At 47.3% G+C, this 27,213-nt stretch overlaps 1 protein-coding gene across 5 annotated transcripts in view; it reads right to left on the bottom strand.

Annotated features, from left to right (window-relative positions):
- Positions 1-915: 915 nt before the first annotated feature.
- Positions 916-27,213, bottom strand: part of WDR93 (WD repeat domain 93) — a 32,566-nt gene continuing 6,268 nt past the window's right edge. For 2 of the 5 annotated variants that reach the window (XM_029066176.1, XM_029066175.2), the window contains exons 6-17: positions 26,222-26,337; positions 24,322-24,360; positions 23,443-23,584; positions 22,624-22,804; positions 21,290-21,360; positions 19,271-19,357; positions 17,658-17,807; positions 16,737-16,947; positions 16,049-16,109; positions 14,719-14,875; positions 13,141-13,342; positions 6,368-6,767 (exon numbers count right to left, since the gene is read on the bottom strand). In XM_029066176.1, coding sequence (XP_028922009.1) covers positions 6,635-6,767; positions 13,141-13,342; positions 14,719-14,875; positions 16,049-16,109; positions 16,737-16,947; positions 17,658-17,807; positions 19,271-19,357; positions 21,290-21,360; positions 22,624-22,804; positions 23,443-23,584; positions 24,322-24,360; positions 26,222-26,337 — 1,550 coding nt within the window. In that variant the 3' untranslated portion in view covers positions 6,368-6,634. Of the gene's footprint in view, positions 1,127-6,367; positions 6,768-13,140; positions 13,343-14,718; positions 14,876-16,048; positions 16,110-16,736; positions 16,948-17,657; positions 17,808-19,018; positions 19,187-19,270; positions 19,358-21,289; positions 21,361-22,623; positions 22,805-23,442; positions 23,585-24,321; positions 24,361-26,221; positions 26,338-27,213 lie in introns of those variants that run through there. The other 3 variants (XR_003759868.2, XM_029066177.2, XM_016227890.3) reach the window with 3 other exon arrangements.

Below are 27,213 nucleotides of genomic sequence, written 5' to 3'. Positions count from 1 at the left end.
CAATCCCCATTTTACAGATGAGGGAACTGAGGCACAGAGAAGTTAAGTGACTTGCCCACAGTCACACAGCTGACAAGTGGCAGAGCCGGGATTCGAGCTCATGACCTCTGACTCCAAAGCCCGTGCTCTTTCCACTGAGCCACGCTGCTTCTCTGCTCCTTCAGTAGGTGACAGTATGGCTCAGTAGAGTGACAATGAAGGACCTGAGTTCTAATCCAGCTGGTTATGGGAGGGCATGTATCTACCTACTCTGTTCATTCATTCATTCAGTCATATTTATTGAGCACCTACTGTGTGCAAAGCACTGTACTAAGCACTTGGGAGAGTACAATCTGCTACTTGTCAGCTGTGTTACTGTGGGCAAGTCACTTAACCTCTCTGTGCCTCAGTTATCTCATCTGTAAAATGGGGATTAACTGTGAGCCTCACGTGGGACAGCCTGATTACCCTGTATCTTCCACAGCACTTAGAACAGTGCTCTGCACATAGTAAATGCTTAACAAATACCAACATTATTATTATTATCACAATATCACAGATACACTTCCTGCCCATAATATATCCAGCTCTCCCAAGCACTTAGTTCAGTGCTCTGCACACAAGAAGTGCTCAATAATTACAACTGATTGGTGGATCAGGATTTTTTTTTAATCAATGTCTGTCTCTCCCTCTAGACTGTAAACTCAATGTGGGCAGGACACATGCCTACCAACCTTGTTGTACTATACTCTACCACGCCCTTGGTTCAGTGCTCTGCACACAGTAAGCGCTCCATAAACACCATTGATGATGTTGATGAACAATCACTACCCACAGATTATTGCACTGCATAGACATCATGAAGAACCAACTGAATCACTACTTCTCTTATTAGCCTAAACCCCTGCATGAAATAAATACCAAAAAAAAGCCAAACAGAAGCAAGAACTTTTAAAATTGGCTGCTAGGTTGAAATCTATTAGCAGCCCCTAGTTTCAAAGGGGCTCTTCGATCTTTCTGAACCACCTGTTTTCAAATTCTTTTACAGGTGCAATTACTAAGGCATCCAGAGCTGCAGAGCCTACACATTTCACTTCAGCATGACCTTCATCTCTGACATTTTCAGAATGATATCCTCTCCCATAACCTGCAACAGAAGGAAGTAAAAACACTTTTTAATGGTATTTGTTATGTGTTCGTTATGTGCCAGGCACTGAACTAAGCACCGGAGTGAATACAAGCTTACAGTCATCTTCCCCATTTTACAGATGAGGTAACTGAGGTGCAGAGAAATTAAGTAGGACTTGACCAAGGTCAGGCAGCAGACAAGTACTGGAGCAAGGATGAGAAGAACCCAGGTCATTCCAATTCCCAGGCCTGTGCTCTTTCCACTAGGCCATGTTGTTTCTCTGCTACATCAGGCAGTGGCCAGGAAATAGAAATACACTTAGAAAGGTTGGAAACGCTTCTACTCAAGCACTGGGATTATTATGACTTCTCCACCCTCTTAGGCACCATTTTTAAATGATTAAACTGGTGGGTCATTTTGTTGGATTTTTTTATGGTATTTGTGAAGCAGTTACTATGCATCATACACTGTTCTGAGCACTGCCGTAGATACAACTTTATCCAGTTGGACACAACCCCTGTCCCACATGGGGCTCACAGTCTAAGTAGAAGGGAGCAGAATTTAATCCCCAATTTACAGTTGAGGAAACTGAGGACAAGGAAAGCCAAGTGACCTACCCAAGGTCACACACAGCAATTATGAGGCAGATCCGGGTTAAGAATCCAGATCCCCTGGCTTCCAGTCCAGGGCTCTATCCACCAGGCCACACTGCTTCTTTTGATTCAAATATGACAGATTGAGAGTCATTCTTCCTAGCGTTCAGTATTCTAGATTGGCATTAGAGGAGTGGAGTGTGCGTGCTGGATTGTGGTACTGTTTTCCCTCCTATTCAGACTGGGAGCCCCTTGCGGGGGAGGTTGTCTGACCTAACTAACCTGTACCTACCTCAGCACTTAGAACAGTGTTTGACACATAGAAAGTGCTTAACAAATACCATGAAAAAAATCTGTCCCCTAAAAGCCCCGTCAGAGAGTGCCTGATAGCAGCCACTGAAATTCTAATCCTTCTTTGCTCCAGACTCTTGAACGACCTTGGGGAGGGCAGGGCAGGTCAGGGAGGATGACTGAGGGCTCAGTTTGGGCCCAGAAAGAACCCAGATCCAGCCCTTTGGTCTCAGCCCCAAGATTTTATGACCAGAGATCAGTCCTTACCTTCAGCCAAGATATCATAATAATGATTTTGGTATTCTTTAAGGATTCACTATGTGCTACTCACTTTACTAAGCTCTGGGTTAGAGGTCAGAAACCAGGTCAAATACAGTTCCTACCCAACATGGGGCTCTCTGTTTAAGTAGGAGGGAGAACAGGTGTTTAATCCCCAATTTACAGATGAGGAGACTGAGGTACAGAGATGTGAAGCGACATGGCCAAGGTCACAAAGCAGGCAAATGGCAGAGCTGGGATTAAAACCCAGGACTTCTCACTTCCAGGCCCACGATCTTTCCATTAGGCCATACTGCTGTTCTCTAAAAGGCACTCAGCTTCAGTATCCCACATCCCTCAGTAGACAAGTGGCAGACTCAGGATTAGAACTCAGGTTCTGTGACTCCCAGGCCCATGCTCCTTCCACTAGGCCAGCTCCTTCCCTGGCTTAGCCTTGCTCCTGGTCTGGTGGAAGAAGCACACCTCTGGGGATCGGGAAACCGGGTTCTAGTCCTGGTAGCTGACTAATGTGGATGGAAATGTGCATGTCCACTTGGCAATTTGCTGCACTCCTGCCTGTCAACACACTTCAATCAATCAATCATTCAGTCAACTGTATTTATTGAGCACTTACTCTGTGGAGAACCCCGTAATAAGCACTTGGGCGAATACAATATAACAATATAAGGGACACGTTCCTAGTCCACAGAGAGCCTACAGCCTGAAGGGGGATTTGTATCTTTATATAAATAAATAATTATGAAGATGTATATAAATGTTGTGGGTCTGGGAGGGGGGATGAAAAAAGGGAGGAAATCAGGGTGACACAGAAGGGAGTGCAATAAAGGGGGGAAAAAAGGGCTTAGTCAGGGAAGTCTCCAAGGAGAAGGGAAGAGTAATAGTCTGTGGGATATGAAGAGGGAGGGCATTCCAGGACAGAGGCAGGATGTGAGGAAGAGGTTGACGGCGACATGGAAGAGTTGAGGTACAGTGAGTAGGTTGCCACTGGAGGAATGGAGTGTGCAGGCTGGGTTGTACTAGGTGAGGCAAGGTGATTGAGTCCTTTAAAGTCGATGGTAAGGGGTTTCTGTTTGATGCAGAGGTGGATGGGCAACCACTTAGAGGTTCTCAAGGAGTGGGGAAACCTGGACTGAATGTTGATGTAGAAAAATGGTAAGGGCAGCAGAGACAAGTATGGACTGAAGTCAGGAAGAGACAGGAGCCAGAGGGGTCAGTAAGGATGCTGATATGGTAATCAAGGTGGGATGGGATAAGTGCTTAGATTAATAATAATAATGATGCATTTGTTAAGCATTTACTCTGTGCAAAGCACTGTTCTAAGTGCTGGGGTAGATACAAGGTTATCAGGTTGTCCCACATGGGGCTCACAGTCTAAATCCCCATTTTACAGATGAGGGAACTAAGTCACAGAGGGGTTAAGTGACTTGACTAAAGTCAGGCAGCTGATAATGGCGGAGCCGGAATTAGAACCCAAGACCTGTGACTCCCAAACCCACGCTCTTTCCATTTAGCCACCCTGCTTCTCGTGGATTAATGTGGTAGCAGTTTGGATGGAGAGGAAAGAGCAGATTTTCACTACATTATGGTGGTTGAACTGACAAGGTTTAGTGATTAGATTGAATATGTGGATTGAATGAGAGAGAGGAGTCAAGAATAATAATAATGTTGGTATTTGTTAAGCACTTACTATGTGCACAGCACTGTTCTAAGCTCTGGGGGAGATACAGGGTAATCAGGTTGTCCCATGTGGGGCTCACAGTCTTCATTCCCATTTGACAGATGAGGTAACTGAGACACAGAGAAGTGAAGTGACTTGCCCACACACAGCTGACAAGTGGCAGAGCTGGGATTCGAACCCATGACCTCTGACTCCCAAGCTCAGGCTCTTTCCACTGAGCCACGCTGCTTCTTTAAATATAATGCCAAGGTTATGGGCTGGTGACACAGGAAGAAGAGTGGTGCTGTTTACAGTGATGGGAAAGTCAGGGGAAGGACAGGGTTTGGATGGGAAGATAAGGAGTTCTGTTTCAAGTAGCCATGTCCTGAAGGCAGGAGGAAATGAGAAAGTGCAGAGAGGGAGGGAGATCAGGGCTGGAGATGCAGATTTGGGAATCATCTGCGAAGTGGTGGTAATTGAAGCCACGTGAATGAATGGATTCGCCAAGCGAATGGAGATGGAGAATAGAGGGGGAGCCAGAATAGAGGGGAAGCAGCGTGGCTCAGTGGAAAAGAGCCTGGGCTTCGGAGTCAGAGGTCATGAGTTCGACTCCCGGCTCTGCCACTTGTCAGCTGTGTGACTGTGGGCAAGTCACTTCACTTCTCTGTGCCTCAGTTCCTTCATCTGTAAAATGGGGATTAACTGTGAGCCTCACGTGGGACAACCTGATTACCCTGTATCTCCCCCAGCGCTTAGAACAGTGCTTGGCACATAGTAAGCGCTTAACAAATACCAACATTATTATTATTATTAACTGAGCCTTGAGAGCCTCCTACAGTTAGAGGGTGGGAGGCAGAGGAGGAGCCCATGAAGGAGACTAAGAATGAGCAGCCAGAAAGGTAGGAGGAGAACCAGGAGAGGACAGTGTCAGTGAAGCTGAGGTTGGATAATGTTTCCAAGAAGAGGGGGTGGTCGACAATGTCGAAGGCAGCTGAGAAGTTGAGGAGGATTAGGATGGTGTAGATAGAGGTCATTGGATTTAGCAAGAAGATCACTGATGACTTCAACAGGGAGGTTACTGTGAGCGAAGGGGACGGAAGTCATATTGTGAAGAGGAACTTGAAACAGGGTGCAGACAACACGCTGAAGGAGTTTGGAAAGGAATGGTAGGAGGGAGATGGGGAGATAACTGGAGGAAGTTGTGGGATCATTCATTCAATCTCTCCCTTCGTATTTACTGAGAGCTTACTTTGTGCAGAGCACTGTACTAAGCTCTTGGGAGAGTACAACAATAAACAGACACGTTCCATTCCCACAACGAGCAAGGGAGGGTTCTTTTAGGATAGGGGAGATGCTTGTTGTATTCTGAGCCCCAGCAGGAGCCTGAATGGCAGGAAAGAGAAAGTGGGCACTGGAGAAGCCACTGGCACCAATTCCTCAATGCAGGTTCTTGATCCTGAAGGCTGAGACTCTTCTGAGGTCACGGCTGGAAGACTCCACCCTCATTATCACTGGCTTTGACTTGGGAAACATATTGAATTTATACCATGGTTCTTTCTCTGGGCAGATTGCTTTTATATTATTTACATGACTCATTTAATCTTCACAACATCCTGTGAGGCAGGTGAATTTGAGTTTAGGTAAAATTTACTCGTATTTTATGGAGGAGGAAATTGAGGCTAAAAGATATTCAGTGGCTTTCCCAAGGCCACCCAACAGGTCAGTGGATAGGTGGGGAAAAGAATCTCAGTTCACAGTTCCCTACCTCACGCCCCAGGTCTACTGCCATCTTGTTTATAGCCCCTGGCTGTCCCGCAGATCAGGACGGCAGAGGATGGGATTGGTTGGCAAAGGATCAGCAGCTTTTAAAAACTCATTTTGCACAGGAAACGTGGTTTATTAATCCTGTCGTATTGTACTCACCCAAGAGCTTAGTATAGTGCTCTGCACATAGCAAGCACTCAGTAAATACCACTGATTGATTATTATTTGAGGGAAGTGGGGGGAACATCCCTCCTGGTGCCCTTCAGGGGAGACAGATGGCATCCCAGTCCCAGCGCTGGAGGCAATTGCACCTTTCTGAGACTAAAAACTGAAGCTGAGCTGCAGGTGGACTTCAGGATCAAGTCCACAGAGATGCAGCGTGGCGCAGTGGAAAGAGCACGGGCTTTGGAGTCAGGGCTCATGAGTTCGAATCCCAGCTCTGCCACTTGTCAGCTGTGTGACTGTGGGCAAGTCACTTAACTTCTCTGTGCCTCAGTTCCCTCATCTGTAAAATGGGGATTAAGACTGTGAGCCCCCCATGGGACAACCTGATTCCCCTGTGTTTACCCCAGCGCTTAGAACAGTGCTCTGCACATAGTAAGCGCTTAACAAATACCAACATTATTATTATTATTATTATAGACTGGACTTCTAAATGAACCGACTATAGCCCAGCCAGATGCAAATCAACTCCATCTCGGTCACTTTATTTGATGGCTCAGATGAGGCCTAAACAAACCGTGCACAAGAATTGAAAGAAAAAAAGCCTACCAGCGGAGACAGGTACCCTCCAAACAGGGCTTTCTGTTGATTCTCAGGTTTGAGTCCATGACTAAACCCCCTCAACAGTCAGGGGGTTACCCTCCTGAGAGCTCTCCTGAGCTCTCCCCAGCTCCCAGGGGCCGAAGGGGGCTGGCTGGCTCGGAAGCCAAAGGCTAGTGATCACTGCTCCTGGGCTCGCTCCATAAAGGCGGATGACTTCCTGAGGCTGTCTCTGGTCAGGGCTATCGAGTGCTTCCGCAGCTGAGTCCAGCATTGAGATCTTTTCAGGATGCGCTTGTCCAGGCCCTTCAATCTGTGGGGGAAGCAAGCACAGGGATGGAAAGCCAGTTTTGGCTCTGCTCCTGAGAGCCCTAGGGGTGAGCGATGTAGTTCAGGAGACAGGTCTAGCACCCTAGGTGGTAGGCGATGGAGAACAGATAGGTAGCCATCAAATATAAAACTTTCACAGTGCAAAGTCCCAGCCTCCCCAGTGCAGACCAGTTTCCAACCCCAAAGCAAACTAATTCCACAAAACACCTGTTCATCTCAAGACAATTGTTTACTAAGTTGGAAACTCTGACCACCTCCAGCTCACTCAGCTGGAATAAATTTGCCTTTGACCTATAACCCAAATTTAGCCCCAGGGAAAGAGGCTTTGGTCACTTAACCCTAAGCAAAAACCACCCATGAAAAGAAAACCCTCCTGAGATCTCTGATTACACTGCTTTTTTGGTTTTTAGATGGTATTTGTTAACCCCTTACTAGGTGCCAGGCACTGTACTAAGTGCTGACGTAGGTACAAGTAAAGCAGGTTGGATGCAGTCCCTGTCCCACATGGGGCTCACAGTCGCTATGCCCATTTTACAGGTGAGGTAATTGGGGCACAGAGAAGTGAAGTGATTTGCCCAAGGTCACACAGCAGTTAAGTGGCAGGTGGGGATTAGAACTCGGGTTCTCTGACTCCCAGGCTCAGGCTCTTTCCACTAGGCCACGCTGCTTCCTGACATACCAGAGTAAGCACGGGAAGCATGTTGCTGCTTCCTGTTGACAAAATACCCAAAGGTCAGGACAGCAGGACTTACCTGCAAATTGTTGTTACGTCCGCTTCCCCTACTGGACCTTAAGTCCCTCTAGGCTGGAGGACTGTTTCTTCCGATTCTACTGTATTGTGTTCTCCCAAGCATTTAATACAGTGCTCTGCCCATAAGAAGCTCTTAATAAATACCAATGATGGATCGATTGGCCTTGAGATTTGGGAAATGGAAAGGACACTAGCTGGGATGGAGTCAAGGACATTTTCTTAAACAACGAATCTCACTTTCCCCGAGCTCAGTACAATGCTCTGCATACTATAAGTGTGTAACAGATACTATTGCCATTACAATTAGCTGGGACTATGGTAAACCAGTGTTAAAAAAAAATATCCTAGGATCCCATTACACAGAGGGTCCTGTATAAGTACAGAAGATAGACGGAGACATTGAGAGCAGTCCCCACTTTTCCGGGAATGTTGGTCCTGTACCCTTATTTTAAAGGGACAACTGAATCCATGCCACTGAGGACCACAGTGGTGTTGGGCTTCCATCTAGTGGCAGCTGCAGCTATTTCTGACCCTTGGGTACAAGAGGGCCCAGCAGGCAGGTTTGTCCAGGGGGAAGTTTTATAGTAGTAGCAGTAGAAATACTGGGAATAATAATAATAATAATAACAACAACATTTGTTCACTGCTTTGTTCACAATTCAGCAACAAATAGAGACAATCACTGCCAACAATGGGCTCACAGTCTAAGGGGATAATAACAATAATAATGTTGGCATTTGTTAAGCGCTTACTATATTCAAAGCACTGTTCTAAGCGCTGGGGAGGATCCAAGGTGATCAGGTTGTCCCACGTGGGGCTCACAGTCTTAATCCCCATTTTACAGATGAGGGAACTGAGGCACAGAGAAGTTAAGTGACTTGCCCAAAGTCACACAGCTGACAAGCGGTGGAACTGATGCAGAGAGAAGTAACTTGCCCAAGGTCACATGGCAGGTAAGTGATGGAACTGGTATTAGAACCTAGATTCTCTGACTCCCAGGCATGTGCTTTTTCCCCTGGGCCACGCTGGTTCTCACTAGACCAGGGTGCTTCAGCAGCAGCAGCAGTAGTAGCGAAAGTATTTACTAAACACTTACTATGAGCTGGAAAGGACTATGAAAGTGAGAATCAGACATGGTGCCTGTCCCTTAAGGGACTTATAATCAAAAAATAAATTGTGAGCCCATTTCAGGCCCCAGGAGAACACAGCTGAAACCTGACTCTGACACATGGCGGGGACTGACTCAATCAGGAGTAGCGTGGCCTACTGGAAACAGCACAGGCGGGGGAGTAGGAGGACCTGCGGTCTAATCCTGGCTTTGTCACCTGCATACTGTGTGACCTTGGGCAAGTCACCTAACTTCTCCATGTCTCAGTTACCTCATCTGTAAAATGGGGATTAGGATCGTGAGCCCTACGGGGACACGGGCTCTGTCCTACCTGATTATCTTGTATCTATCCCAGCATTAGTGCAGTGACTGGCACATAGAAAGTGCTTAATGAATATCATAAAAAATACAATCTCTGGTCAGTGCAGCAAACCCTCCACACATATGAAGCAGCATTGCAGCCTCCATACCTGGCCCTCTATCCGCTCTCTCCCACCAGTTTATCCTCGCTCCTCCCTCACTACAACCCAGCCGGCACACTGCACTCCTCTAACACCACTCTACTCATTGTGCCTTGCTCCCATCTCTCTCACCTTTGACCCCTCACTCAAGTCCTAGGGCCTGAAACTCCCTCCCTCTTTATATCTGACAGACCAGCACTCTCTCCACCTTCAAGCTCTACTAAAATCATCCTCAATCAATCGATCATATTGATTCAATGTTTACTGTGCAGAGCGCTGTACTAAGTGTTTGAGAGAGTACACTATAACAGAGTTGATAGATTCCCTCCCACCGTGAGCTTACAGTTTAGAGGGGGTGGGAGACATTAATATAAGTACATTACAGGTATTTACCTAAGTGCCATGGAGCTGAGAGTGGGGTAAACAAAGGGTTCAAATCCAGGTGCAAGAATGAAGCAGAAGGGAGTGGGAGAAAAGGAAATGAGGGCTTAGTCAGGGATGGTCTTTTGAAGATGTGCCTTTAATAAGGCTCGGAAGGTGGCGAGAGTGATCATTTGTCGGCTATAAAGGGGGAAGGTGCTCCAGGTTAGAGGCAGGAAGTGGGTGAGAGGCTGGAGGTGAGTTAGACAAGATCAAGGTACTGTGAGTAGGGTGGCATTAGGGGAGTGAAGTGTGTGGCCTGGATTGTAGTAGGAAATAAGAGAAGTAAAGTAGGTGGAGGCAAGGTGATTGAGTGCAATAAAGCCAATGGTAAAGCAGTTTCTCACCTCCAGATAGTCTTTCCTGACTAATTTATCATTCTCCCCCTCCCCAAGGTTCTCTCCCTGCTGTGTTACCTGGGCATTCTGTCCCACCCCTAAGTACTTGGGTACTCAGATCTCTCATCCCTCCTGCATTTATGTGCATTTTCTTATGCTCGATTGCTTCCCTTACCTGTAATGTATTTTAATTTCTGCCTTTAACTTTAGTATACTCTCCCAAGTGCCTAGTACACACGGAATACTGCTTAATAAATACCATTGATAGATTAACAGGGTCTGTGTCTAATTCCTTCCTGTCTACTCTTTTCCAGCGCTTAGTACAGTGCTTTGTATACAGTAAGTTCTTCATAAATTTATATTAATGTCTGTCTCCCCCTCTAGACCGTGAGCTCATTTTGGGCAGGAATGAGTCTGTGTTATAGTGTACTCTTCCAAGCACTTAGTACAGTGCTTTGCACACTGTAAGCGCTCAATAAATACGACTAAATGAATGAATAAATACTATTATTCCAGACACCCATAAGGAAAAAGGTGAATGGATGTTAAAGCTGATGTTGGGAATAACCCAGATTAAAGATCAATACCAGACTAGGATCAATCGGCTGTTAAATTCTGATTTTGGGTTTCATTTCTAAAATCTCTACTGCCTAATTTGTCTACTCTTTCTCACAGAAGGGAGACTTCAGATTCTGCCTCGAGTATTTCTGAACGTGGAGGGAATATTCTTATATTCCTTTGTTATGAAGAGGGATGGCTTTGCTGTCTATCCATGTGAACTCACAAACTCCAAAGGAAACCACATTATTGCTTTAGGAAAGGAGCGGAGGGGTTTTTTTTCCCCAGTTGGTTGTTGAACCCACAGGAGTTCAGGTCAGCAGCCAGCCCCTGAAAAGCTTCTCATGATGTTTGGGGGTTTGGAGCTGTCAAATCACAGGAGCATTAGATGGAGCAATTTGGGAGGAGAGAGCCTTCTCCTTTCCCCAGGAAGGTCTCAATAAGTGAGGGAGCCCTTTCCCAATCTGGTACCAGCCTGGGGGTTGGGATTCAACTCCTGTGGCTGTCCCCCAGACTGGTCACCCCCAGAGAGTAGAACTAGGAGTGGATTTTGTCCCTGTCCCTCTCCCTGTGGGTGAAAGTGACAGGGAACACCACAAATGCCTTCCTGTCTCTCAGGCCCGCAATCTCGGTGTCATCCTTGACTCGTCTCTCTCGTTCACCTCACACATCCTATCCATTACCGAGACCTGCCGGTTTCACCTTTACAATATCGCCAACATCCGCCCTTTCCTCTCCACCCAAACGGCTACCTTACTGCTACAGGCTCTTGTTATATCCCGGCTAGACTACTGTGTCAGCCTTCTCTCTGATCTCCCTTCCTCCTCTCTCGCCCCGCTCCAGTCTATTCTTCACTCTGCTGCCCGGCTCATCTTCCTGCAGAAACGATCTGGGCATGTCACTCCCCTTCTTAAACACCTCCAGGGGTTGCCTATCAACCTCCGCTCCAAACAAAAACTCCTCACTCTAGGCTTCAAGGCTCTCCATCACCTTGCCCCTTCCTGCCTCTCCTCCCTTCTCTCTTTCTACCGCCCACCCCGCACGCTCCGCTCCTCTGCCGCCCACCACCTCACCGTCCCTCGGTCTCGCCTATCCTGCCGTCGACCCCTGGGCCACGTCCTCCCGCGGTCCTGGAATGCCCTCCCTCCTCACCTCTGCCAAACTAATTCTCTTCCCCTCTTCAAAACCCTACTTAAAACTCACCTCCTCCAAGAGGCCTTCCCAGAATGAGCTCCCCTTCTCCCTCTACTCCCTCTACCGCCCCCCCCCCTTTACCTCTCTGCAGCTTAACCCTCTTTTCCCCCCATTTCCCTCTGCTCCTCCCCCTCTCCTTCCCATCCCTTCAGCACTGTACTCGTCTGCTCAACTGTATATATTTTCATCACCCTATTTATTTTGTTAATGAAATGTACATCGCCTTGATTCTATTTAGTTGCCATTGTTTTTACGAGATGTTCTTCCCCTTGACTCTATTTATTGCCATTGTTCTTGTCTGTCTCCCCCGATTAGACTGTAAACCCGTCAAACAGCAGGGACTGTCTCTATCTGTTGCTGACTTGTTCATTCCAAGCGCTTAGTACAGTGCTCTGCACATAGTAAGTGCTCAATAAATACTATTGAATGAATGAATGAATGAAATGCCTCACCCAAGGAGAGAGAGAGAGAGAGAGCTTTAAAAGGATTGTGATGGGATGTGTGCTGTTTAAAATGGGAATGGAATGGAATAGTCAGATGGGACCGGGGGAGGTGGGGGTCACTGGTCTTGTGGGTCAGAGTTCCTCATTCAAGAGTGCAGATGCTGAGATGGGTGGTCACAAGAAGTGGCACAGTCTCCTTCCTTGGGGATCTTTAAGAACCAAAGAATCTATCCACCTCTCTGTTCCGGCAGCAGGAAGACAGAAGAGATAACTCAGAAGACGACCCCAAAGAGAAGGAGGGGGCGGGGGAGACACTGCAGGCAGTGGATGACGGATACTCTTAATAAGTTCAGATTGCTTTTGGCAGAGAATTCCAAAGGTATTCTAGATTGCAGTCAATAAAACCTAAAAGGCCCGAAAGAACCTGGAGGAACAAGATATTTAAGAGGCTGCGGTGTTTGGGAGCCATGAAGGGAGGAAATAATAATGTCGGTATTTGTTAAGCGTTTACTATATACAGAGTACTCTTCTAAGCGCTGGGGTAGATATAGGGTCATCAGGTTGTCCCACGTGAGGCTCACAGTTAATCCCCAATTTACAGATGAGGTAACTGAGGCACAGAGAAGTGAAGTGACTTGCCCACTGTCACAATGCTGACAAGTGACAGAGCCGAGATTCGAACTCATGCCCTCTGACTCCCAAGCCCGGGTGCTTTCCACTGAGCCACGTTGAGGAAAATACCAAATACTACTAAACCAAGCTCTGCCCTCCCTTTCTGGCCCGTTGTTCTGTACTTTCCCAAGTGCTTTTTAGAAAGCACTGCACACAGTAAGTATTCAATAAATACCACTGTTCGTCTGATGGAAACAGGCAATCTGGGCCCTGAAGAAGTGCTTGACACATAATAAGTGCTTAACAAATACCATAATTAATTAATTAACTAAATGCTGAAATTCTTCTGCAAGGGAAATAGAGAAACCCTAAAATGGTTCATCCCATGCAATGAGAACCATAGGCTTTCTCAAATGCAGAAAACCTAAATTTTGGACCAGTAGGGTAGGATCAGGAGCCAGAATCACTGACCTGTTCTGGAGGAAAAGTTCACATCTCTTATCCCAGTGCAGGTCCTGGATGGAGCCTTGACTGGCTGGCATTTCAAGCTGTGGGGCCCTCGGGCCCTTTGGGAAAAACTCTTCTAGTGGGAAGGAATCAAAGTGGAAAAGGAATAAGGAGCTCTCACAACCTCTGGTCTTCGTAGCCTTGTCTGTGTCACTGTGTCTGTCTCCTGGAAGAAAGTAGGCAAGGTAGAATTCTCTGAGCACCAGCTAACTGCTTTCTGCAAAGCCACTTGGCTAATTTTGTCCCTGGATTTGAGTGATCTTGCTTCCAGGACTGAGGGAGGCCTTATATGGAACCTCTTCGATTGTGTGCTCCCAAGGGCTGAGTTCAGTGCTCTGAGCATGATAGGCGCTCATCATATACTACTGATTGGTGGAATCCCAATAGCTACAGAATGGGAGTCAAGTCATGGGAGCACTATCTGGAGCAATTTGGAAGTGGAGAGCCTTCTCCTGTCCCCTGGGGATGGTCCCAATCAGAGGGAGCACTTTCCCAATCTGGCACCAGTCCAGGAGGGTTGGGATTCAAGTTTGGTCCCAGCCAGAGAATAGAGCTGGAATTGGATTTTGTCCCTGTCCATCCCTTACTGTAAGCTTGTTGTGGGCAGGGAATGTGTCTATTGTTGCATTGTCCTCTCCCAAGCGCTTAGTACAGTACAGTGCTCTGCACATAGTAAGAGCTCAATAAATATGATTGAAGGAATGAATGAATGAGTGAAAGGGACAGGGAACACCATAAACACTTCTCCTAAGGGGAGAGATAGAGAGAGCTTTAAGAACTATGCCAGGACATTGCTGTCAGAAATACTGAAGCTATTGATGCCCGTCTACTTGTTTTGTTTTGTTGTCTGTCTCCCCCTTCTGGACTGTGAGCCCATTGTTGGATAGGGATTGTCTCTATCTGTTGCCGAATTTCACTTTCCAAGCACTTAGTACAGTGCTCTGCACACAGTTAGTGGAAAGAAAGAGAGAAAAAGGAAGGAAGGAAGGAAGGAAGGAAGGAAGGAAGGAAGGAAGGAAGGAAGGAAGGAAGGAAGGAAGGAAGGAAGGAAGGAAGGAAGGAAGGAAGGAAGGAAGGAAGGAAGGAAGGAAGGAAGGAAGGAAGGAAGGAAGGAAGGAAGGAAGGAAGGAAGGAAGGAAGGAAGGAAGGACGGACTAGTCAGGGGTAGGGGTGTGAACTGGAATCTGGAGGCGGTTCTCTGTCCTGTGCGTTGATGATGATGATAATAATAATAATACAGCAGCGGGGTAGATACAAAGTAATCAGGTTGGACACAGTCCCTGTCCCACCTGGGGCTGTCAGCCTAGGCCCTCCTGCCTTTAAAACTTTTCACCTTAGTGGCCCAGTTCAGACCATGATGTGACCTCTCAGTTGCCAGAAGCCTTTCAGGGTGGGGATCGTCATCATACTATGTGTGGCTAGGACCCAGGGCTGACACTCCAGCTCCCCTCATTTTCCCAAGAGATGCCAGAGCCAAGAAGGGGGACAGTCTCACAGGGAGGGCACGGTCCCAGTCTGTGGGACGGGGACTCCCTTCCAAACCTCGGAGCAGGAGGATCGGATTGTCTGGATCCACAGCGAACACCGGTTGCCAGGGGCTGGCTATCTTGTGGGAATCAGGGGGAGCAAAGGCACCAGCAACGCTCTTCTGGTCCACATTCACCAGTTGCACAGAACCATCCCAGAAGAAAATCAGCATCTGAGGAGGCCAAGGGCACACACTGAACCGAAAGAAACCGGGCTCCCCGTGGATCGCACTGCATCCCGGGTCCCCAGGGAGGTCTCAGGGGATCATGGAGCCTGAGCAGAGACAGGGATAAGGGCTGAAGATCAGCAGGGCTTGGGTTTCCCTCCCATCCCTATGCCTTTAAAAGAAGGGAAAGCCTCATTTGAGAGCTGTCCCCCTTAACATCCCAGTCTGGCATCAGAATCCCTTGCATCAGGCAGCACACTTCCTTCTAAGAAGCAGTCAGGGTAGACCCCGGGCTTGGAAGTCAGAAGGACCTGGGTTCTAATCCCAGCAATCCCAGCAATCCCACTTAATAATAATAATAATATAATAATATTGGTATTTGTTAAGCACTTACTATGTGCCAAGCACTGTTCTAAGTGCTGGGGTAGACATAGGGGAATCAGGATGTCCCACGTGGGGCTCACAGTCTTAATCCCCATTTTACAGATGAGGTAACTGAGGCCCAGAGAAGTTAAGTGACTTGCCCACAGTCACACAGCTGACAAGTGGCAGAGCTGCGATTCGAACTCATGACCTTTGACTCCAAAGCCCGTGCTCTTTCCACTGAGCCACGCACTTGTCTCCTGTGTGAACTTGGGCAAGTCACTTTGCTTCTCTGGGCCTCCGTTACCTCATCTGCATAATGGAGATTAAGTCTGTGAACCCCATGTGGCATGGACTGTGTCCAACTTGATTAGTTTTTATCTACCTCAGCGCTTAGTACAGTAAGTACCTGGCACATTGTGAGCGCTCCATGAATACCATTAAAAAAATTACTCTAGCTGTAAATATTTTCACATCTGTCTCCCATACTAGAGTGTAAGAACAGTACCTGGCAATTAGTAAGTGTTTAACGAATGCCATTATAAATTTACTCTAGTTGTCAATATTTTTACATCTGTCTCCCCTACTAGAGTGTAAGCTCCTTGTGGCAGGAAATGTGTCATTTCTTTGCTTTATACTTTCCCCAGTAAGAGGAGCATGGCACCTGGAGGACTCGTGCTCAATAAATGCTACTACAACTAGATACTGGCAGTAGTCGTCAATTAGTTAACTAGTCTGCCGTGTCCAGGTGTGAGCGGACGTTCTGCTCAGTCCGGGTCTCCACTGGCTAGAGGGTGGAGGAGTTGGGATACTCACTGCGTCAGGTAAGGCTGGGACGGATGTCACCGCACAGAGTGTCTCACTCAGCTTTGTCGGGCTACAAAAGACAGACGAGAACTGGGGCTCCTCTGAGAGCGATTCTGAGGCATTTGGGGCAGGTTTCTTGGGGACCACCCTTCCCCCCCCCAACAATAATAATAATAATTATGGTATTTGTTAGGCGCTTACTATGTGCCAGACACTGTACTGAGTGCTGGGGTGGATACAAGCAAATCATGTTGGGCACAGTCCCTGTCCCACATGGGGCTAACAGTCTCAATCCCCATTTTAAAGATGAGGTAACAAAGGCACCAAAAAGTTAAGTGATTTGACCAAGGTCACACAGCAGACAAATGACAGACTGGGATTAGAACCCATGACCTTCTGACTCCAGGCCCGTGTTCTATCCACTACAACACACCCACTTAGGGGCCAGTTAGTTGCAGAACCCTCTGTGTGCCTAAGCCTGGAAGCTTGCTGAGGACGGGGAACGTGTCTGCTAACTCTGTTGCACTGCACTCTCCCAAGCGCTTAGTATAGTGCTCTGCAAATAGAAAGTGTTCAATAAATACCATCGATGGATTGATTAATTGAGGCCTGAGGGCCACGTGTGTGCGACAGCATGGACACGGGATGAAGATGCCATGATGGGCTACTTGGCCAGTCCCCAGGTGATCCACCTCACCTCTCTGAGAGCACGCTGAGGCATGACTCTCTGGCCCTGGTTGCCGTCACCAGGTAGAGAGCCCCGTCAGTGCCCAAAACTCCACACTGCACCTGGGGGCTAACGGGCATCCTTAGCCTCAGGACTTCGTTATAGGTCGGGGAGCTGTTCAGGAAGTGAAGGCTGCGACTGAGACATCCCTGGGGGAGGGCCACCACCGCAAGAGGGAACCCTGATAGCAACAATAATAATAATAATAACAATTTATAACAATTATGGTATTTGTTAAGAGCTTACTATGTGCCAAGCACTGTTCTAAACACTGGGTTAGATACAAGGTAATCAGGTTGGACACAGTCCCTATCCCACATGGGGCTCATGGTCTTAACCCTTATTTTACAGATGAGGTAACTGGGGCCCAGAGAAGTTAAGTGACTTGCCCAAGGTCACACAGCAGACCAGTGGTGGAGTTGAGATTAGAACCCAATCGTTAAGTGCTTAATATGAATATTATGAGGGGATGTTGGAAAGGAAGAAGCGTGGCTCAGTGGAAAGAGCACGGGCTTGGGAGCCAGAGGTCATGGGTTCGAATCCTGGCTCTACCATCTGTCAGCTGTGTGACTGTGGGCAAGTCACTTAACTTCTCTGTGTCTCAGTTACCTCATCTGTAAAATGGGGATGAAGACTGTGAGCCTCATGTGGGACAACCTGATTACCCTGTATCTACCCCAGCGCTTAGAACAGTGCTCTGCACATAGTAAGTGCTTAACAAATACCATTATTATTATTAAAGGATAGGGGAAGGAACCACTGGAGAGTGAGCAGTTGAAAATGGGAGGCAAGAAAGGAAGGAAGGGGGCCCATCCCTCACTCTGGGACACTTCCCGTGCCACCCCAAGAATTGATACCTGTTGGGGTGAGACAGGCTCAGTGGGAGCTCACCTTGGGTTCGGTCCCAGGCAGTGACCGTTCCATCAGTGCAGGCTAGAGCCAGGTAAGACGAGCAGGAGCTGACCGCTGAGCTCACGATGGGTGCCGCACATGGCCAGACTGTGTCGGGCTTCAGATCGGGGTCTGATGGAGCAGCATGGCCTAGTGGAAAGAGCACAGGCCTGGGAGTCAGATGACCTGGATTCTAATCTCAGCTCTGTCACGTGCCTGCTGTGTGACCTAGGACAAGTCACTTAACTTCTCTGGGCCCCAGTTACCTCATCTGTAAAATGGGGATTAAGAATGTGAGCCTCATGTGGGACAGGGACTGTGTTCAACCTGATTAACTTGTATCTACTCCAGCGCTTACAAGAGTGCTTGGCACAAAGTAAGCTTTTAACAAGAACCACGATTATAATTACCATGGAGAAGGGGTTCATTCATTCCACATCTTCTCACCCTGGGCCTCCTCACTGCTTCCCTCTGGAGTGCTCAGCTCAGAGTCCAAGCAGAAACGGCCAGGGCTGGTGCTGGCTGGGTTTGGCTAAGGGATTCCTGTGGCCTCACTAGCCTTTGGTGGTCGCCCTGGAGTGACCTTTCCTCCCTACCAACTGAAGTTGGAGTCATGAGAAGGGTGAGGGAGGTTCTTCTCCTCTTCTCCCCTCTGCCCCAGCTCGCCTTTACAACGAGGGCGGATAGGATAAGTCGGGCTTCAAGCTTTCTCTATCTGCTAGGCTCCAAGCAACAGCCCACCACTAACCTCAGTAACCCCCCACAGAGAGCAGCATTAATTGAAGTTCCAATGTCAACTATTGGGAAAAACTTTTACTTACACACACACATGCGTCCCTCTGATTGTGAGATTCTCTCCCTGCCAGCAAGACTGGCTGATGTTGAATTTATTGAGGGAGAAAGGTTTTGGGACACCTCTTCTGGCTCCTACCTCATTCAGGGCAAGCAGGAAAATGCTAAATAGGTCTGTTCAGACAACTGGCGGGGGGGTTACATTTCTATTAATGTCTATCCCCCCATCTAGATTGTAGCCTCGTTGAGGTCAGGGAATGGGTCTGCCAACTTGGTTGTATTGTACTCTCCCAAGAGATTAGTACAGTCCTCTGCACAGAGTAAGCGCTCAGTAAATACTATTGATCAACCGGTTGATGAACTGACTGAATGATGTACCACACCCCCCCACCCCGCCAGGGTCTCTGTCATCAGTGATCAATCAATATCCTGAGGTGACATAGTTGCAGATAACTTTTGTTTAGAGGAAGGGGTATTCCACCATCAGCAGGACATGCATTTGAATTTTTTGTGCAGTAGTGGTGATGGCTTGCACTGTCACTCACCCTCTCCTGGTCCCATGAGACCAGCGGCAGGTAGTGTGAGGAAAGGATTACAGCAGTTTAACTGTCCAGAGCCTAGACCCTTTGACAGTTCCAGGTCCCTAAAAATGCTCCCCTTTTGGCCATCTCCTGCCCCTCTTCACTGATCCTTTTTGAAAGTTACCAAGTGATTTCTCCAGGCTCTCTATTGGGCTCCTAAAGGGAAGACAAGAAGGGGCATTTCCAATGAGCCGCTCGTGTTTGGGTAAGGATCTGACTCTTTACGTAAAACCTTCATACCAACTTTCTCCTTCTGTGTTCGGACTAGTGAATAGAGGTTGAAATTGTGGCTTCCACTCCAGTGAATGCCAAGGGCACAGGCCATTCCTGGGGAATGAGAACAAGAAGAAGAGGTTATTTGAAGAAGGTAGAGGTCAATCGGAAAAGACCATAGGCAGTACACACAGCTCTCTTGCCCAAGAGCCTTCAAGTCTGTGGTAGTCTAAGTAAGAAGGTGTCTCAGCTGCTCAGAGGTGGGCTAACTCGGGAGGGGGGATAACTAGCTGAGCATGTCCCCTTGACTCATCTTCCCTTGTTTTTAGATCCTTCTGATTTCTCCAAATTCCATTTTACAAATAGACTACTCTTAGGGGTTATTTTTCTGGCCTCTTTCATAAGCTTTAAACTCTTTGGCAGGGAATGTTCCTGCTAACTCTGTTCCGGTGTACTCGGCCGAGCGCTTAGTACAGTACTAGCACATAGTAAGCACTCACTCAACACCACTGACTGACTGGTTGATTTCCAAGTCTGTATGCTTTCTTTCTTCCCTCTCTGGGATTCCTACCTCCTCTTGCAGTTTTAGGGATATGCCAGAAAAGGGTACTGGTGTGGGAGATGGGAGATTGGGTTTCTGGATGGTTGCATCATGACGAGAAGCAGCATGCCTAATGGATAGCGCACAGGACTGGGAGCCAGGAGACTTCAACCCTGGCTCTGCTGTGTGACCTCGGGCACGTCACTTACTTCTTTGGACCTCGGTTTCCAAATCTGTAGAATAGGGATTAAAATCCTGTCTGTCCTCCCCCTGTGAGCCCCGACCTGATTATCCTGTATCCCAACTTTATTATCCTGTAATCTACCCCATGCTTGGCACATAGTAAACATTTAATAAATTATATTATTATTATTATTACTATTATTATCATTATTGGCAAGTAACTTCCCTACTGTCTTTTCTGTGGCTCAGTTTCTTGTTGGCAGAGACGGAGAGAACAATAACTTCCCCAGTCACTCTCCTACATCATGCAATGGCACGAAAACATTGTGCTCATTAAAATGATTAATATAATGAGTATTACTCAAGGGCAGATCATTAATAAAGGCATTTAGTATGATCTCACCTACCTCAGACACATTTCCCTGTATCACTTCCTCAGGTAACAAAGAGGGGCAGTCCCCACCCAAGGCTGGACTCCTGCCATCCCTCCCCCTCAAGCTAGCCAACGCTTGTTCCTCCCCAGGCAATCTCCCATGATGCCAGCCCACTGTGAGCTTCTTCCCGGGGTGTGAAGCGTCTGAAGCTGTGGCATGCTCTGTGGTATCACTGGGGCAGGGTTAGGATGGAACAGAGATGCTGCTGGTCTCTACTCTCCCTCTGGAATGATGCAAAAAATGTAAATCCACTTCACCATCCTGCTCCCAGGCACTCAAAAATGCTCAAATGTCCTCTGAGGAGTCCAGACCTGTTTCTTTCAAGCTTACTAAATAATTGTGGCATTTGTTAAGCGCTATGTTCATTCATTCATTCATTCAATCGCATTTATTGAGCGCTTACTGTGTGCAGAGCACCGTACTAAGCACTTGGAATGTACAACTTGGCAACAGATAGAGACAATCCCTGCCCTACTATGTGCCAAGCACTGTATTAAGCACTGGGATAGTTACAAGATAATCGGATCCCACATGTGGCTCACAGTCCAACTAGGAGGAAGGGCAGGTTTTGAATCCCCATTTTACAGATGAGGGAACTGAGGCACAGAGAAGTGAAGTAACTTGTCTGAGGTCAAACAGCGGGCAAGGGGTGGAGCCGGGGTTAGAACCCAGATCCTCTGACTCCCAGGCCTGGGCTCTTTCCACTAGACTGCACTGCTCACTACTAGATTCCTGATCCATCAGGGTGGAGCTCAGAAGTGAGGGCTACAACCGGGATGTGAAATCTCCCTAAATGACTGGCCCAATATTTCCCCAAAGCAGTAGCTTCCCCCAGAGAGAACTCCTTCTACATTAAGAAGTCCTCCTCGTCCCTGCATCTTCATTTACCTGAAGGGCACCCTGGTTCGGTGGGTACGGTAAAGATCTGGCCAGGAAGGAGAAAATGGAACTCGGCAAGACTGGGAAGAGAAAGAAAACTCCAGTGAACAGAGTCAGAAAGAATGAGATTGTAGATTGTAAGATCCTGGCGGGAAGGGAACTTGACTACCAACTCTGTTGTACTGTACTCTCCCAACCGCTTAGTAGAGGCTCCTCACAGAGTATGCTCTCAAGAAATACCACTGTTTGATAGACTGTAAGCTCACTGTAGGCGGGGAACGCTTCTACCAACTCTGTTGCATTGTACTCTTCCAAGTGCTCTGTACAGTGCTCTGCACAAGGTAAGTGCTCTCCCCACTTCAAAGCCTTATTGAAGGCACATCTCCTTCAGGAGGCCTTACTTGACTAAGCCCCCCCTTTCCTCTTCTCCCACTCCCTTCTGCATCGCCCTGACTTGCTCCCTTTGTTCTTCTCCCCTCCCACAGCACTTAGGAACATATCTGTAACTATTTATATTAATGTCTGCCTACCCCTCTCTAGACCATAAGCACGTTGTGGGCAGGGAACGTGTCTGTTTATTGTTGTATTGTACTCCCCCAAACACTTAGTACAGTGCTGTGCACACAGTAAGTGCTCAATAAATAAGATTGATTAAGTGAATGAATGAATGAATGAATGAAAGGGCTCAATAAATTAAGGGCTCAATAAATGCCATTGATTGATAGACTGTAAGCTCACTGTGGACAGGGAATGCATCTACCAACTCTGTTGTACTCTGCCAAGCACTCAGTACAGTGCTCTGCACACAATTGCTCCATAAATATGATTGATTGATTGACTCCACATAGTTGGGGTGCTGGGAGGGCCTGCTCAGTATTGGGCTCAGGGGGCAGATGGTCGCTCTCCCTTTCTCCCCAAAGAGCTCTGGCCTGGGAAGTGTATCCCCTCTCCCTGAGGGCTAGCCCCGCTCTAGGCCCGCTTCCTCTCTTGTACATTAGGAAATGGACATTAGACTCATAGGCTAGGCATGGCTCCTAAACGTGCCAGGGTCAAAGGGCAAGGCCACTTTACAGCCACCAGGAATGATTTCACCACAGTGTTGAAAACCATGGATTGTGTGGGGTCTAAGTGAGCTGAGGGCCAGGCTGGAAACTGGGAGACTTGGGTTGCATTTCCTGCTCAGCTGTAGACACACTGGGTGACCCCGCCTAGGCTGCTTCGCCAAGGAGTCAATAATGTCTTACTGCTAGCTGATATTGGTGTATGTGCTTGGAGAGCTCTGATTAACTGTGCCCTTAAGGCATGCAGAATGAACACTTACCCCATTAGTTCACCTGCCTCACCTTGGTTTTTCGTCTTTGAATTCGGAGCATTCTGTATCCAGATATTTCTTGAACAAAATGGAAAAAATTGCTTCCTGCTGCTCCCATTGGCTGTCTTTGATGAGGTGATTCTGCCCAGAGCCCAGCCCAGAGCTCTCCTCCATCTTTTGCAAGGCTTCCAGGAGACTTTTAAATGCAGTTCCTGTGGTGAAAACCAGGGACAGTCAAACTAGTCTGAGGGGGCTCGGTGCACCTTCTCTTCCGTTTCTTCTGCCACCAGTTCTCTCCTCCTTTCCCCTTCCTACTTTCTATTTCCTGTTCCCCCTGAGCTTCTGGCCTGGCCTGAAAGCCTCATCTGTCCAGAGCAGAGGCTGACCCAGCTATCGTCCTTCTGTTTCCTTCCTTGCCCTTCCCTTTCTTCCTTGAAAGCACTGCTAGTGTGGTCGGTGCACAGCAGAGACTCAATAAAGATGAGGACTCTGACCCCACACTCCATGGCTTTGCTCACATCTGAATGATAAACTAACTGCCTTGAAAAGAGGAGACGGGAGGAAGTTAGAAATGAGTGACCAGTAAAGTGAGGGCTGTGGTGGCCGAGTGAAGCAGCTGTTTTTTTCGACAGCTCCCAGCGCAGGAATGGCAATGCTTGGCATTTTTCCTAGGACTTGAACAAGCACAGACAATTAAATGGGATTGAGAAGGAGCACATGGTGCTCTCGCCACAACAGGGAGGGTGTGGGGAAAGGAAGAAAGGACAGAAATGTGGGGAGAGGTGAAGAAAGGGAAAAGGGAATAGCCTACAGCGGCAGGAAAGGGGAGACAGGTGAGGCCGGTACGGACCTGTGATGGGTTTGGGTGGTCTGATCTTCAACATGTGAACTGGGCTACTCAGCTTCAAATCTCCTCGAATGTCTTGCGGTGGTGGGGACAGAGACCTTGAGCGCTTCTGGCTGCTGGGCCTGGTCTGTGACCTACACTCACTCTGGGCCAGAAAATCAATCAAATCAATCCATCAGTCATATTCACTGTGCACTTACTGTGTACAGAGCACTGTATTAAGTGCTTGGTAAAATGCGACGTAACAGAGTTGGTAGACGCATTCCCTGTCCCCAACGAGCTTCCGGTCTAGAGGGGGAGACGGACATTAATATAAACCAATTATGGATATGGACATTAGTGCTGTGGGGCTGAGGGAGGGGTGAATACAGGGTACAAATCCAAGTGCAAAGGTGATGCAGAAGGGAGTGGGAGAAGAGGAAATGAGAATTTAGTCGGGGAAAGGACTCTGGGGTCAAAACATTCAACTTTGGAAGCTATCCTGGAGCTGAGACGGCCCTGTCCCACCCATTCTGGATCACAGCCAGGGCAGTTCAGAAAGCACCAGACAAGAAGACATCTGATGTCTAAGACCTAATGTGTGTTCTAGTACCAACAGAGACTACAGGGTTTTTTTCCAATAAAAACAATACCACTGATAATAATACTAATACTACAACTAGTAATAATATTTGTTGAGCGCTCTCTATGTGCAAAGCACTGTACTAAGCGCTGTGGTAGATACAAGATGAGCAGATCAGACACGGTCCCTGTCCCACAGGGGGCTCACAGTCCATGGCAGAAGGAGAATGATATTTGATTCGTAGGGTAAACTTTCAAGCCATATGCAATTCTCAAATCTTCCCGGAGATTTTCCATAGGTTGTTGTTTTTTTTTTTTTACCAACTCTGAACCTTCGGATCCCAGGGACTCCATTGATTTCTGTTGAGAGAAATAGGAATTAGTTGACAAAGCTGGTAGATCTTCCTTCTCCCCTTCTAATCTTCTGGGGCCACCTTCATCTCGCCTCAACGGCACACAGCGTTTGTATTTTCCTCAGTGGGCTGATCTAGGAACAAGAACTTGCTTGCCCTCTCTTGTGCTCTAGACAGGCCTGACAAGTGGATTTTCCTCCAAAAACATACAGCAGATAAGTGGCAGCTCTGGGAATAGAACCCAGGTCTTCTCTCTCCCAGGCCTGTGCTGTTTCGGCTAGGCCACGCTGCCTCTCTATTGCACACCTCTCTCTAGCTGCTCAAAAACCTCCAAAACTGCCACACTGTAGCTTGCTGTTTTAGACACTTTGATCTTGATCACTTGGGGTGCAGAATTTTAACTCACTCTAATTATTTACTCGTATTATCATTCAATCATTCTAGACTATAAGTATCGTGGCCTAGTGAAAAGAGAGCACGGACCTGGGAGTCAGCCGACCCAGATTCTAATCCCGGCTCTGACACTTATCTGCTCTGTGACTTTAGGTGGTAAGTCACTTCATTTCTCTGTACCTCAACTACCTCTTCTGTAAAATGGAGATTAAGACTGTAAGCCCCAAGTGAGACATGGGGTGTGTCCAACCTTTTAAAAATCTACCCCAGGGCTTAATACAGTGCCTGGCACATAGTAAGTGCTTAATAAATATAATTTAAAAAATGGTGCCTCAAGCATCCACTTTGCTTGTGAGCCCCTCGTGGGTCAAAGACTTTGGTAATTAACAAGGCTGTATTCAGTCCAGGCCTGAGTCTACTGCTAGAGTTTAATGAAGGTTAATAGTAAAAATTATAATCCAAGAAATCAGGAAGCAGTGTGACCTAGTGGGAAAGAACATGGGCCTGGAAGCCAGAGGACCTGGGTTCTAATCCCAGCTCCAACACCTACCTGCTGTATGACCTTGGGCAAATCACCTAACTTCTCTGTGCCTCAGTTTCCTCAACTGTAAAGTGGGGATTCAATTCCTATTCTCCCTCCTTCTTAGACTTGGAGACCCACATGGGTCAGGGAGTATATAGCCAATCCAATTAACCTCTACCTACCCCAGTGCTTAGAACAGTGTTTGACACATAGTAAGTGCTGAACAAATACCATAAAAAATAAGAAATGCTATCGCAACTGGACACTGGCTGGCAATTTCTCAGAAGTCCAAAGGCTGAGTGGTCTGTCAAGAACAAACACTTCCAGTTAAAGTTGCACAGTGGACTGCACTGCACTTACTAGGCCCTGAATAAATATGATTTCTACTTACTACTGGTCGAAAGCATGAATTTAAAATGAGATTTTTTTAAATGTTCCCTGTCGAGCACCTATTGAAGACTCGCGGGCTCAAGACTTATCTATTTTTTTAATGGTATTTGTTAAGTGCTTACTATGTGCGAGGCACCTTATTAAGTACTGAGGTAGATATTAACTATTGAGGTTGGACACAGTCCATGGCCCACTTGGGGCTCACAGTCTTAATCCCTATTTAACAGATGAGGGAACTGAGGCAAAGAGAAGTGAAGTGACTTGCCCAAGATCACTGAATAGACAAAAGGAGGAGCTGGGATTAGAACCCAGGTCCTCTGACTCCCAGTTTCATGGTCTTTTCACCAGACCATGCCGCTCCTCTTTTAGAATGATCTGTTCTGTCCTGAGCAATGGAACTGGAGGGGATGGAATTTTCAGCCTTCTCTGCATCCCCTTTCCTCAACTTCTAGAATGCCGTGTTCGGCTCAGGCTGGACTAAACTGTGGTCAGGATTTGCAGGGATAGATGTAGGCCAAAGGTAGGGAGACCCACACTGTTTGAAAACTTGTATGTTTCCTACCAGATGGTTCTGGCTCATTTTCTTCTTGCTGGTTCCTGCCGAATGGGGGTGTTCCATCTCTCTGAGCCAAGAATCCTTGGGCAATCTGTACACATCCAGCCAAACTTCTCCACCTCCTGCACTGGGACACCGGGCAACAATTGAGCAACTGTAGAGTGGATGAAAAGTCCTCTTATACAAGGAACCTGATTTCTCTGAAATCTTGGGGAGGGAGCAATCGTTTCCAGGCAAGTGCCCAGGGAATATCAACCCTAGCAGGACAAATTCTGCATTGCCCCTTGCCCAAGAAGGAAGCTGGTCTTCGATCTGGGCATCAACTTTTGTTTCTGGAGTAATTTTCCCCACGTGAGGATAGCATGGGGCTTCCTGGCTGAACTATGGAGTAATTCGGTAGAACAAAGTTCTTCCTTAAATATCTGTCACCAGTCTCTTCTCCCCCTTTTTCAATCAATCAATCAATCACTGGTATTTATTGAGCACTTACTGCATGTAGAACACTGTTCTAAGCACTTGGGGAAGTACAGTATAATGGATTAGTAAACGTGACCCCTACCCACGAGGAGCTTACAGTCTACAGGGGGAGACAGACATTTAAATATTGGAGATATTATATTTTTAGATTGTGAGCCCCAGCCAGGGACCATGCCTAATTCCCACTCTGTAGTCTTTTCTCAGTGTTTAGTACAGTGTTCTGCACACAGTAAATGCTTAATAAATATTATTTCTAGACTGAAGGAGACAGCTCCTTTCAAGACTGTAAGCTCCTTGTGGGAAGGGAACATGCTTACCAACTCCATTAATTGTACTTTCCCAAGCATTCAGTACAGTTTTCTGTACATAATAAATCCTCAATAAATACCACTAATTGATTGATTGATTACTACTATTACTCCTCTTAACAGAAGAAGAGCACTTTTTTGAAGACCTAGCATTTACCTGGCACCTCCTGGAAGCTTTAACCTCAAAAGGAATTGAGTCTTAGCCTGATTGCA

The sequence above is a fragment of the Ornithorhynchus anatinus genome, chromosome 5, assembly GCF_004115215.2.
Source record: "Ornithorhynchus anatinus isolate Pmale09 chromosome 5, mOrnAna1.pri.v4, whole genome shotgun sequence".
Lineage (NCBI taxonomy): Eukaryota > Metazoa > Chordata > Mammalia > Monotremata > Ornithorhynchidae > Ornithorhynchus > Ornithorhynchus anatinus.
The sequence above is the reverse complement of the archived record's forward strand: the minus strand, read 5'-3'. Positions and strand labels throughout refer to the sequence as shown.